Here is a 14,650-nt window from a genome sequence, read left to right as displayed (position 1 = left end):
CAATACACAGAAAATTCTGATGAATGGCTTATTACATTTACAGTTTTACATAATTTAGGAAACATTGATCACCATTTTTTCTTAGAGATTTTGTGGGAAACTACAGTAAATTGAACAAACATCCTGTCCTCAAAGAGATAAAGTATATACAGAAGCAACTAGAGTACAAAATAGAAAATAATAAGAGGTATGAAAGTTCTGAAAAGGAGATGATTCTTTCCACTTCAGAAGATTAAGGGATGACTCCTTGCAGTTCAGTTTCAGTTCAATGCAGAATAAAGTCCTAAAGTTGACCTGGAATAACCCATATTTTTTTGCCTGATTCTTTCCAGATGCAACATAACTTACACCACCGCTTCAGCACAGGAAAGGTAACAGGAGAGTTCACTCCTGATCTGTGGTGATGGAAGGGGAAGCACAATAGGATGCTGGCCACCTGGCATGCCAGCAAGTGTTGCCAAGGCCAGTCCCCAGCCAGCAAAATACATGCAGCTAACAGGCCACCACTGGTCAGTGGGTAAATGAGAAACAGGGTGATTATGAGGTCTGTGTGGAAAGTTAAGGTTAAACAGTCCAATAACCAAGCATACAGTAGCCTGCAAACTCTTGCAACAGTGCTACTGTACTATGTAAATTTATGAGAGTTTCTTTAATCTATTGTTTGGGTTGAAACAATTACATATTTCACTTAAAATCTAAGTAGAATATTAGACATTTAGCAGAATTTTCTGAGAGTGTACCGGTATCTCAATCACTGTAGAAAGAGAATATTTTCTTCAGTAGAAGTATTATGATCTAGCAAGAGAAACAATGGAAGGTGCCAATAATTCCAAATTTATTAATCATAAAATAAAACTCTCAAGAAGACTGAAGGCAATTTTATAATAAAATAAAATAATAAGATTCTACTTTTTAAATCTTCAGATAAATACCAGTGACAAGATAGTAGAATCACAAACATTAGGAAACATTAAAATATGTGAATACCTATAAATGATAATTATTCTGCTTATATTATTATTAATGTTCAGATAATGCACATAAGGATTTAATTTTGCTCTAAACCAACAGTCCCCACCCTTTTTGGCACCAGGGACCAGTTTCGTGGAAGACAATTTTTCCACGGACAGGGAGTGGGGGGTGGTTCAGGTGGTAACGCGAGCGATGGGGAGCGACGGGGAGTGGCAGATGACGCTTCGCTCGCTTGCCCACCGCTCACCTCCTGCTGTGCGGCCCGGGCTCCTAACAGGCCACGACCGGTACGGGTCCGCGGCCCACGGGTTGGGGACCCCTGCTCTAAAGATTTCCTATCAGATATAAGTTAGGCCATCTAAGTCCAAACTCCTAGTCTTTAAAACCACTTTTTTACATTTTAACCTGTGTCACATTATGGGCGATTCCCTCATATATATCTTCCAATTCATTAATTGTCTCTTTGGCATTGACAAGTTGCTCTTTTAACCAATCTGTTGAGGATGTTTTTTCATTCTAATAGTTAAATTTATGTTCTATTCAATAGCTATCTTTTTCTATTATGTCTGTTTTGTGTTTTGATTTCAATTTTTTATTTTATGTCCTAATTAACATAAAACATTTTTGTTTTGTATTCTGTTTCAAATTTTCATTTTATTTTCTCATGTTTTGGGGGAAACCAATTTTCTAGTTTATGGTGTATGCTCTCCTCCACTCAGGGTAGACTATCCCTTTGTTTGATTTATAATGGGTATCATGAGGACCCCTTCAGTAGGGCTTGTTCATCTCTGGAGGCCATGACCCCCGAGTGTTCTCTGGAATGCTTTTACGTACATTCTGCTTGAAACATCAGGTGTGCCAAAGCTTGGGTTTGATATTTATATTAATCCCTCCTTGTGGACAACATAGGTATTGAGAGGTTTAGGTTTATCTCATTTTCCCCATTTCTCAGTTAGTTTTTCAGTCCCCTAGGTGCCCAGTCCATGTAAAGGACATGAAGCCTTCATTCCTTCCACAACCACCTCAGGGCCACCAGAGCACCATGCACTTAAATTCTTGGTTTATTCATTCCTTTATTTAAAGACAGCTGTGTTGTTTCTACTTCTTCACTTAACCCTGGAAAATTTCCTTTTTCTTTTTTTTTTCAATCTCATCTATGATTTTAAAAATATTAGTTAAATTTTATTTAGTAATTTTAGCAAGAGGCCTCCATCTTGCTGGTTCCAGAAGTCTCTGACACTGTGAAAGCCATACCAGTCCAGGGCTGCTTACGTCTTCACCTATTGCACGTGGGAGAGAAATAAACTTCTACCTTGCCAAGTCACTGTTATTATTTTGTGTTTTCTGTCACACACAGTCAAAAATAATCCTGTTGTACCTTTGACTATTTAGACTGGAGAATAAAAGACTAAGGGAAACATACTAATATTGTCAAAATAATAAAGCCATTGTCATTCATGCCAAAACAAACTCTTGAAATGGGCTGTAGCATAAAGAAGGAAGAATTCTTTCACACAAAGGATATTATTGATGTTGTAATTTGTTCTTAGAACATGCGAATGACTAAAATTACCTCTGAAGTTCTCTTTCTCCTTTTTTAAAATGTCTCTATATCATCAGAAACATAATCAACCAAAATGTATTTTAAGAAAATAAGAAATAGAAGAAAACAAAGGCAAAAGTTGAGAGGGACATATAGGTACCTTAATCATATATTTTGAGCCTAGCACAATGTACCACATGTCCCCACCACCCCTAGTTCCTCCAAAAGTAAACCCAAGATACTATCACCATGGTCCTGACACCTTCCCCGTCCCTTATGTTCATTCTTAACATGATAGCTCTGTTTCGTTGTACTTATTAAATGTGTCACCTCAAATTTTACATCCACGTACTCTCCTTCTAGTCGTGTCTCCTTCTGGTGATTTAGAACTTGTCATGAACTAAATACACACAGAGTGAGGCCATTCTTTGTGGAGATTTTACCACACAAAATGCTTTACTAGCCATAGCCAGTCAATTACCTGGCCTTTCAGCTGGTGGGCCACCATTCTCGTTGTCATCCTTCAGAATAATAGCCAGGCCCACTGAGTCGGCTGGGAGGACGGAGCTGCTGAGGTCCACACGAGTTAGGCTCTCAGGCTCCCTCTCAGAGCCCCCCGCGGTGCTCTGTGGGCTGTCCCCTCCAGCTGTGCTCCTTTCTGGGACTTTTCTCTGGGGTCTCAGCACAATGTGAACGATGCTCTGCTGATCCAGGTCGCAGCTCTGTGGGAGAGTGAAACAAAAACACAACAAGAAAGGGCAGACATTAAAACACCAGGAGGAGCTGAATTTGTCATCAGTTCTAGAGTGTGTAAAAGACATTGGTTTATGTCCAATGTCTGCATGCAGTCATGGAACTTAAAGAAAAGTGACACGTGTGATTGATTGATCAGGATAGGCACACTCACCCTGCAGCAGGGGCCAACACCTACACATGTGTGTGTTAATGTTGAACTGGGGCCAGAAACTGAAATGTGGGGATAAATGGAACATGACAACAGATGAAAACTGAAGTAATATTCAGAGGGACATGAAATTTAGCGGGAAAGAAACATGTATCACACTGCATACATAACCATACTGAAAAGTAGTATGCTTTTAAAACTGACTTCCTGGAAATATGTCCTTATAATTTTCAAATTTAAATACTAGCACTCATTTCTGTTTTAAAAAGCACAGAGAGTTGGTTAGTACCAACTACAGGGCAATTTTCTCTAGAATTTACAAAACACTTGTTTACAGTAGGCTCCACGTATACCCAGACATCACTAGCAATCACGCCACCAGGCCAGTGAAGCAAGAGGACAGGGTACCAGTGCCATCTCGGATCATTCACTGTTTTATCCAATCTCACAATTAAAATCAGTGGACGTCTACAAAAATGCTTTGTATCTATATATTAATGTGTACGAACAGGAGACTTTAAAATTTAGTAGAATTAGTAGAAACTAACACAATATTGTAAAGCAACTATACTCCAATAAAAATTAAAATAAAATAAAAGCATAAAAAAAAGAAAAGAATGTTAGACATCAGGTAATTTATTTGGACAGAAACTATACTAACTTAAGTTGAATCTCTGTGTCAGAATATCTACTGGGTAGAAACAGTCGTTCATCTGTCTGTCCCTCCTCCCACAGAGCGAGGACCCTCCTCTCTCTACAACACCCCCCACTGCCATTCTCCCTCATCTTAGGAAGTTTAAGTAACACCCACGCAGAACACAACAACACTGGGAACAGTCATAACCCCCCAAGTGCTGTGTTATCACTATCAAACTTTTAAGAATGGTGCCTGACACTCATCGGCACTCCTTGCCCACACACCACTGCTTGGTGTCAGCCTCGCCCCCTCAGGAAGGTCACCAGCATGCCCTCCGGTCCCAAATCCCACTCTGATCTCTTCTGGTCCCGTGTCTCGGGTCTCGGTCACATCAACACACTTTCTCTTCCTGCCGCCTGTCCCCGCAGCTTCTGCTCTCCGCAGGACTGCTCCTACTCAGCAGTGGTCACTCTGTGTCAATCTCTGTCCCCTCAGTCCGCCCCTACCTGAATTCCCTATTTCTGTCAAGGCACGACCATCACCCATGTTATCCAAGTGTCAAGGCTTCCCCTCCCACCTAAAACTCCAATTATTCTCCTATGTTTTCTAAGGAGGGCTTCACCACCTTGGAACCTTCCTCCCTACTGTTACATCCAGCAAGGTGTCAAGAGTAACTAATTCTGACTCAGAAATTCCCTTCACTTCTTCAGCTCCTTTACATCCCAATTGTCACCTCCCCATTTTAGGCCTTCATCATTACAAGAGCTTTGTAATTACTTCCTTACCTCCTGTCTTTCCCCACAAACCTTTGTAGAAGAATCTCTGGTGTGTTCTACATAGTCTTTCTAAAGTGTCTCACTATTACTGGTTAAATATAGTCTAACATCTTACTATCTTCTTCAAGTGTGTTTAGACTCTTCTTTCTAGACCAACTATCTTATGATTTTTATCTTCTTTTCCTCTCCATTATATATGTAGATTATATTATTCTTCAAAAAATATTCACTCTCATCTCCCTTCATCCTGCCCTTGATTTTGGGCTAAGCCATGTGATCAGCTTTGGCTAATAGGACATTTCAGATGTGATTGAACCACGGCTTTAGAGTATATTTGCACCACTGCCCTGGCTATCAAAAAAGAATCCCTGGAAGTTTCCATCTCTTCAGCCTGGGCCCCAGAACTGCACACATGGCACAGACCTGAGCCCAAGCCATGGAGAGGATCAAGTGCAACCCCACCTATAGCTTGAGCAGAGTCTTCCAGATAAATGCAGGCTCGGGCTGCAGACCCCCAGCTGACCTGAAGATGCATGGGAAAGAGACGGTTATTAATGTATGGCACTGAGATCTTGTGGTTGTTCATTAAGCAGTAATCGCTGACAATACACTATTTTCCATTCCAATTGGACTAATAGACGTTCTACCACCATTTATCATCACCTCAGTGCTCGGCCAGCTCTCTAGGAACTGTACATAGCCTTTAGCCTAAGTCATATCAAACAAACCAACATCAAGATCTGAGTACACTCAAAAGTGGGCATGTGAGGACATGTGCTTTACAACAAGGAGAAACAATTGAGAATTAGCATCCTAACATATCCTGAGATTTTCATCCATATTGTGTTCTTTTCAAAAGGTTCAAAAAATCAGTCAGGTAAAATTCCTCTCTCCACAGTCATAACTTACATGCTTCATGTGATCCTCCCAGATAAAAATAATGTCTTTCTCTCTCATCTGAATCCCGGTAATCTTTGCCTGCTATGCTCTTCTATTGCAGTGATCAGAGCTTGGACATTGTGTGTGTGTGTGTGTGTGTGTGTGTGTGTGTGTGTGTCTGATCCTCCAACTTAATTTAGAATTCCTTGAGAGCAGCGACTGGGTTACACTTCTACTTTTATTTACCAGAAAGCCTCACACAGCACTTTGAACCTAGCAGATGTAGAAAATTCGTCTATGAATTGAAAAGGTAAATGACTGAGAGGAAATAAGAATGAATGAATGAACAAATATAAGTAGCTATAGACGCATAGACACAATACCTAAAGTGTTCTTCAGGGAGCGAGAAGACTGTAGAGAAAGAACATGGAATTTAAAGTCAAATAGATGTAATTTATTAGCTGCGTGATTTTTGGCAAATTACTTTCCCTGCATAAGCTTCAGTTTCTACATATGTCATCAGCAATAATATTACCAACTTTAATGATTGCTCTGAGATGTAAGGAAATATACAGAGTGCAGACCCAATCCAGTCACAACTCAATACATAATTGTCAGTATCACTATCATCATTTACAAGTTTTGAAAACTAAAGAGGGTGGTTCCTTATCTTGTATAAAGATAAAACCTCAGAATAAAACCTCAGAATCCTTTTTGGCTGCTCCACTCACACAATCTTATTTGGAAAATGTATAAAGAAGGTGGAATAAGCAGAATCTACAGATGTGACAGTTATTCTGGTAACTTTCCAGCCTTTCTGTGAACTAAAAGTTGATACAAAAAATATCCTATATGCTCAGATGCCAGGAAACGCATGAAGAACCTGAGCAAATTCTCAGGGGCTGCTAAAATTGGACAAATATGGAAAAAATTTAAAAACTGAGATTTTCCTTTCAAATCCAGATTTTCCTAATGCTCAGAGTAGAGCTGCAAAGGGGAGTAGGAAGACCCCAAACAGATTTCAGTAGTTATATTGATATTTATAGAACATATTTCCCTGAGACTCCATCCATGGTTCAGAGACCATTAACTGCTTAATTCTTTGACTCACTTGTAGAAAACGTTGCTGATTTCGGAAGCAGTCGCTTTGCCAGATGGTGCAAGTGCACCACCATGCTAGTTCAGTTCAAAGCCACATTATTAACATGCCCCATGGGCAATAAATGAGATAAAGTTTAGTTGTCTAGCCACTCCAAAGCCCAAAATAATATTTAGTTCTCTTGGTATATGAATGATCCCTCAGCTTTGGGAGGTAGAGATTTTCACGGGAAGACAGCAGAGTTTTCCAACATTGTTTTAAGCCTCTTCACGGCAAAAACAATGCCTTATTTATCTTTGTTTCCTCAATAACCAGAATATTGCTTGGCAAAGAGGAAATACTTAGTACACTTGTGTTTTCCTTATAACAAGTCATTAATTCAACAAGTAAGGCAGTGACATAAGTCATTTGGTGTGGGCAAAACAAGTGGGTATTCACCCAGCTGGGCTTGGTCTTGTGCCGTCAAGCAGAGATGTTGTCCCACCAGGGACTGAGAGCTCAGTACCATGGGCTCTCTCTCCAGGACTTCAGACTTGGAGATACCCCAGGATTAAGAAAACATCTACAGGAGTTGTCAGCCAACCAATGACCACCTCTCATCCAACTGGCCATTATTCCACGATATACAAGAAATTGATGTAGTTTTCTTTTTCCAAAAAGGAGTCCTTCTGAGGACATGTAGTTAGAATTCAAATATCTGACAGCCTGGTAATATAATTAGAACACTGAAAATAAGCAAAACTTGAAAAACCTGATAATGCTTTTCAAGATATTCTTAACCTTTTTAAACATTGTAAAAATAAGTAATGTTACTCTAACAAGAAAAATTAACAAGGATTGAAAAGTTATTGGAATGTTGTCCAAGCACTTAAAGAAGGGTTACACAGATAATCTCTAAAATGATTAATAATGAGTTTCAAAAATAGTTAATAATGTCACATATTAACAAAATGCTTTCCCGTGCTATGCCGATAACAATTCCATTAATAATAAAAGTAAAATAAATACATAATATGCTTAAGCTTTGTACTATTCTCCAGATTGTGTTACAAGGTCTTCAGATGTAGTAAGTTGTTTAATATCCCCATAGTGATCTGAGGGAGCTGCTCTTACAATCCAGAAGTGAGTTGTATGTAAAGCCAGGAGAACTGTGCCTGGAACAAATTAAGCTCTTTAAACATTACTTGTCTCTGTTGTTCATTTCTATTCCACTTCACAGAAGTTAAAGGTGAGCCACAGAGAAATTCATAACAGGCTTAACATAATCCAGCTCTTAAGTATGAAACCAGGATGGGAACCCAGGCCAAGGACCCCCGATAACCTTCTCTGACTCTCCCGAGCTCCACTATGTGGCTGCAGAGAGGCAGTGAGGTAGTGGGTGGGACAGACAGAGGAGGACAAGCCTATAGGGGCCATGGTGAAGAGTGGGGTTTGGAAGCTGCAATGGATCTGCTTCAGGTACAAAGGAATGATTCGAAGAGCCAGATATGTTAAAAACTAGAGAAGACAGCCACTGGACCGGGGCAACCTGGAGGCCACGGAAGAAAGTTTGTGTGGGTCTGATAAAAAAACAAAACCAAACAGGACAACAAGACAATGAAATAAGAATCAGTGCCAGTTATAGATGCATCAGTCAAACCATGCAAAGTAAGAAGAGGGTAGAGGTGGCTTGGCAACAAGGCTGGCAGCCCCCAAAGGTTGGTGCCAGCTTCAGCTGTTTTTAAGTCGGCTCGCCTGCAGATCCCAAACCCCGAGAAGACAGCACTTGTCACACGGGGTTGCACTGCCTATTTATGTGTTTCTCTGTTACCAGACAATCCCATCTTCAAGAAAAGATACTAAATCTTCCTAATGCTGCATCTACAGTATCTACTGTAGTGACCCGGTGGTCACAGTACACACTCCCTGGGTTTGTTGAACGACTCCATGATCCTGTGAAGCACATGCCAATTGCTGCAGCCATGGCAGAGGTAAGGAAATGTGTCAGATGGCTTTAATGAGTCGCCTAAATATGACACATAATTAGGAAATGAAAGAGCCAGCTCCACGGCCCATGTTTTCTGGCTCTCAGCCCAATGCTCTTTCAAATATCCCACTTTGGACTCCCCACATTTCTGAGTTCATCATACAAGGATACATGTTAGACAGAACCTCTAACGAGTTTATATTTTAATTTTGTTTTTAAAGATTTTTTTTTTTTGATGTGGACCATTTTCAAAGTCTTTATTGAATTTGTTACAATATTGCTTCTGTTTTATGTTTTGGTTTTTTGGCTCCGAGGCATGTGAGATCTTAGCTCCCCGACCAGGGATCGAACCCATATCTCTTGCATTGGAAGGCGAAGTCTTAACCACTGGACCACCTGAGAAGTCACCAGTTTATTTTATAAGCACACTGATCAATCTACATTCATCACTATACTTGCCATACAAATTTCCATGGTCTTTAAATTAGACTGGCTGCCTTCAATCTCTTCGATATTATTCATTCATTTTCATTCTCTCCAACTCCGTTAAACTCTTGTTTATCATAAAACATGGTTAAAATAATTACAGTTGGAAGGTTGCCCTACTTCCTATTGTGTCCCAACTTTACGTTTTAACGCCTGAAAATTTTCATTTGGATTTTTAATAGCACGCATTTTTTTTCCCCCAGAAAAGCAATAATATAATCAGCCAAGAATTATCAGATAAAAGATTTCCTAACTTAATAGTCAATGATGTTATCAGATTCTAATTTTAAAAATGATTTTGGCATTAAGGAGCTCTTTCTTAGATAATTTTAAAGAAACACTTTAACACAGCTTAAATTTTCTTTTATTTTCTTCTTCTTTTTTTTTTTTGGTTATTAGAGATTCAGAATGTTCATTACTTGCTTCTTCTAAAAAGAACATCTAACAAACAGATGTTTGTGTAGGCCCACCAGAGTTTTTTTTTTTTATTTCACCAGAGTTTTTAATACAGTACTACTGTACTTTTCAAGGTACTGTACTATTAGATTAAAAATGTTTTCTTTATTTTTTGTGTTTGTTTTTTTGTGTTATTTGTGTGAAAGTATTATAAACCTATTACAGTACAGTAATATATAACCAATTGTGTTAGTGGGTAACCTAGGCTAACTTTGTTGGACTTAACGAACAAATTGGAGTTATGAACACACTCTCGGGACAGATCTTGTTCGTATGTAGCGGACTTACTGTAGTATATTTTCTGTGTCAAAGAAAGACAATGTGGCAATTATTTAGGGAGCTATTTAAAGGTATTTTTAAATGTAATGGTTCAGAAATGTTTTATATGGTTATTGCTAACAATGAGATAATGTGGTTAAAGACAACATGAGCTAAGGGCGTTCGGTGAGAGTCAGAATAACCAAAAAGAAACTATTCCCACTGATTTCTTTCTCTTGTGCTCTAGTTTACCTCCACAGTGGTGAACAAACACTAAATGCCAGTTTATATTAATTGGATGAGAATAAAAACTGTTCCTTCAACTTGATCTTTCATTTAAAAAAAATAGAGACTTTGAAGAGACATATACTTTGTGATTTATGCTTTGAATTTATTTCACATTTCTTACGGCTAGTTTTTATTATGATCAAAGGTATTATGCTACACAGAGATCCTGAAAGGCCCCCTCTCTGGTTGCCAAAGGCTGAGTAATACAATTACTGGGAAAGGTCAATTAGCCCCACACTAATTAGCCAGTGTGGGTCTGAGCCATGTCACCCTCAAGTCCCTCCCATGGCAGGCCTGGAGCCATTTCACTACTCATTAGGACCCATACAGAGGGAGCTCAGTGGGGAGGGGAAGGAGACAAAGCAAGAATCAACTGACTGCTCTCCTTAGCTATGGGGTAAGTGTTTACTGTGAGAAGAGGTTAGCGCCATCGCGCAGGTGAGGTCTGGGATTCCATTCATCCGTGCCCACCCTTTCCTAAACACAAAGGATAACAGGGAATCAATCCTATGCCTAAAACCAAGTTAAAATTGTGTTTTATGTTGTAAACTTTACAAGAAATGCCCCCCCCACAGTGTCGTTCCTCTAAACATTACTTTATCACAAGTTATGATATATTGTTATAAATAATTTAAATATACATGGAATTTTAACATAATTAAACTAATTTTTTACAAATCATTACATACAATGAATGGTATTGCTTGTGGGGGAGTGTCAGGGTTAACAAACAGACCCTCCTTCTTGTGCATACAGGAAAAAACAGGAATCTTGAATAATAATCTCTATTATGTCTTCCTCCTAAAGATATTTTACCTTGAAATGATTCAACCCTGGGGAAAAAAATATGAAGCAGACAAACTGTCACCCAAACTGTCATTTCACATACCACCTCTCTCTCACTGTGTTCTCCCTTTCCCCAACTCAACAAGAACATCTGTATTGCCAAAGAGATTTTGCTAATAATGTGCAAAAACGATATTTTGTAGCTTTGGGGTCATTTCCAAAAACAACAAACAAACAAACTGGAAAAAAAAAACTTTAAAGGATAAAAACCCCTTTATATTCTAAAGGAATAGGAAAGCCTATTCCTTTCTAGGCCCGAAAAATCAGCCTCCCTGTTTGCTTCTGGTTTTCTTCTCTTCATCCCTCCTATAATTCCACTTTCTAAAAGAATGTGATGGTCTTTGGATGATCTCCACTCCTCCCCCCTTCCCTTTGGTTCTCTCTCTCTCTCTCTCTCTCTCTCCCTCCCCTGCCCCTTCCTTTTACCCATCTCTCCTATGCTGTAATTTTAATGCTTTCTCTTGGGTGAACATACAGCATGTGGCCCTGTCCCCTCATTCAGAACCAAAAAGAAGCAGGTGTGGCCCTTGCTTGGTTTCAGCCCAATGCTGATCACTGTAGAACTGGGAACTAACTAACTAACTAAGCACAGGGAAGGAAATACATTCATTGCTTCAAGGTTGCAATAAGTCAGTAGCCAACTGGAACATAGTAAGTTTATTTTATTTCATGACTTTAAAACAAACACTTAGACAACAAAAAAGATGTTTATCTGGAATCAGTGGAAAGCCAGAGTGGTAATTTTGAACTACTGACTACTTTAAATTAGATCCATCCCCAGAAAAAAAAAAAAAAAAGTCATGAAAAACAAATAAAAAATCTCTTAGGAGAAGAAGCAACGGATATTTCCTTATCCAGTCACACACCTAACCCAGAGCTATAAGAAAAGAGATGAGTGTAGACTCTTGAGGGGAGAAATGTAATCAGGGATCATTTACTCTCAGATACTAAAAGTTTCTCACTAAGTCAGGGAGATGCCCTACTGCCATGTAAGACAATACAGCGAAGCGCCACCCTCTTCACCTGGGTCATTCAGTAAATCTGGGGTGTTGCATGTCCCTTGGGCCCTGGCCAGAGCTTGAGTGACTTACAGAGGGATGGAAATATTTAGTCAGGCTCTTCAACAGCAAGGAAGAAACGAGAACTGACAGGCATTCATGTTTACTTTTTTAAACAACTGACACAGAGATAAACAGTTTCACACCTTGGCTATAAATTCCTTAAGTTTCCAGCCTCAGGTTTAAATTTTAGATATAAATACAAAACACAGTTACTTATGTCAGCTCCTGTTTCACAATCTGGGTATCTTATGTCATATGCAACAATTCTTTTGCGTGGGATTAATAAAACATGAAACTGCCATCCTCTTCCACACCTGCACTCTAAGTAGATGCCTGCTTGAGTTGCCCTCCAGGCACTGGCTGGTATGATGGCATTGAAAGTCTGAGCAAATTGGGAAAAATTCCTAGACTCTGTCATCTGACTACAAGAAAGGATAAATGGTATTCTTTCCTTCTGTTTCAGCAGCTGGTCCTAACTAATTCTTTCTTGTAATCATTTGTTCAGGAGAAAGAATGTGTTAAGGCCAAAAGGCCCTCTGAAGTACATCCCTGAGGGCCACAGCTCTTGCAGGGGAGCAGGGTGCTGCTGCAAGCGCTGCACCGTCACCTGCAGGCGACTGAGAAAGCTGTATGCGCTGGGGCCATGACCAAGCACTCTCAGCTCTGGGCCTTTACTCTGAGATAAATGGTAAATATTGTCTTTGACAAAAATTTTTTTTCTAAATTTATATAACAGAACTTATCTATAATGAATTTCCTTTACAACTGTTGACTGAGTTTCTTGTTTGTTTTCTTTTTGTTTGTTTGTTTGTTTTACATTTTCATAATATAAACGTTCTCAGGGTATAAGAGGAGAAGAAAAGCTCAGAGGCCCATGCGGTCTTCCCCCGGGATAAATCGATTGAAGAAATTTACAAAAATCCATTGTGGATATTAAAACTTTGAGGGCTAAAAGAAAGTGCCTTGAAGTTTGCAGTCAGTATTTTGCGTCTGTCTCTAACAGAAGCTAATGAAAACCCACATGTGACAGGTCAGGTCATGGATTTAAAGATAACACGTTTTACTTGCACCTATGTTACTCAAGCTACTTCTGCCACCCTGGTAGAGAGAGAGGAAAGGCAAGGTGGGAGTCCAATTATAAGTGAGCTTCTGAGGGAATCTGGATGCACCGCCTTAGCCAGTCAAGACAAAGGCATGGCTTCAGGAAGACTGGGCTCAGCCTAAGTGCCTTGATTTAAAAGAAGGCACTAACCTCTCTTTCATTTTAGTTTTCTTCCAACTAAAGGAAGAATAGTATCTACTTAAAATCCATATCTATCAAGAACCTCAGAATGTGAACTTATTTGGAAATAGGGTTTATGTAGATGTAATTATTTAAGGATCTCAAGAGGAAATCCTCCTGGACTTAAGGCCCACTCTAAATCCAATAATTGGTGTCTTTATAAGAAGAAGAGAGGACACAGAGTCACACAGAGGACAACTCTAACTGAAAATGGAGGCAGGGATTGGAGTGATGCTGCTACAAGCCAAGGGATGCTAAGAGCCACCAGAACTGGAAGAGGCCAGGACATGCTCTTCCCTAGAGCCTTTAGAAGAAGCATCACCCTGTAAACACCTTGATTTCAGACTTGTGACTCTAGAACTCTGAGCAACAAATGTGTGTTGTTTTAGGTCACCATGTTTGTGGTTCTTTGTTATAATAGCCCTAGAAAACTCAAAAATGAGGGAAAGGCATTCTGGGCAAAAGGGAACAGGATGTGCAAAGTCAGAGTTGAGAGACCTGAGTTGGGAAGAAGAAAAGCTAGAATACATTATGGCTGGGAGCAGAATGCTTTTAGGTAGAGTCAAATATACATGGGGCTCCCCAGGAGGAACCCTAATTTGGCACTCCATAAAGCCAATAACCATTATGTATTTTTTCAACATTTATTTAGAGGAGACTTTAACATCTTTAAGGGGTAGAGGTGAGGAGAACTGCTGGTAGCAGCCCCTTTCACAAACCTTCTCATCTTTGGTTCATTTTGATTAGGTGACATGCACACCGGTCTACCCAGGATCATTGAGTTTATACATCTTATCCCAGTATGATTATTAACAGCGCTCCTTTAACTATCAAAGTCTCCCAGTCTGAAAGATAAATCGTATGATCACCCTACTCATGGCTGCCTATTCATGGCACACAATAGATGCTCAAAAGTAAATTCTGAAGTACTTAATAAAAGAGTTATAACAGCAATAATATCTACCATTTTATGAATTACCTACATGCTAGGCACCCTTCTTAGTATTTTCTCATTTTACTCTGCACAATGCCATGGTGAGATGGGTACTATTAATATCCTCATTTTATAGATGAGATAACTGAAGTACAAAGATATTAAGTTGTTGCCAAAGGTCATACATAACTACTAAGTAGCTGAGTCAGAAAAATAACTAATATTTATGTGGCACAATATTCACTGTTTACAAGTCCCTGTTA

The 14,650-nt window shown here is 39.4% G+C and overlaps 1 protein-coding gene across 8 annotated transcripts in view; it reads right to left on the bottom strand.

Moving 5' to 3' along the window:
* The window catches only part of PRKN (parkin RBR E3 ubiquitin protein ligase), a 1,325,586-nt gene that overhangs the window by 893,634 nt on the left and 417,302 nt on the right, over positions 1-14,650 (bottom strand). For all 8 annotated transcript variants that reach the window (XM_059940863.1, XM_059940861.1, XM_059940859.1 and 5 more), the window contains one exon: positions 2,997-3,237. In XM_059940863.1, coding sequence (XP_059796846.1) covers positions 2,997-3,237 — 241 coding nt within the window. The remainder of the gene's footprint in view (positions 1-2,996; positions 3,238-14,650) is intronic.

This window comes from Balaenoptera ricei, chromosome 12 (assembly GCF_028023285.1).
Source record: "Balaenoptera ricei isolate mBalRic1 chromosome 12, mBalRic1.hap2, whole genome shotgun sequence".
Taxonomy (NCBI): Eukaryota; Metazoa; Chordata; class Mammalia; order Artiodactyla; family Balaenopteridae; genus Balaenoptera; species Balaenoptera ricei.
Note: the sequence above shows the minus strand (reverse complement) of the source record. Positions and strands in the feature narration are given on the sequence as shown.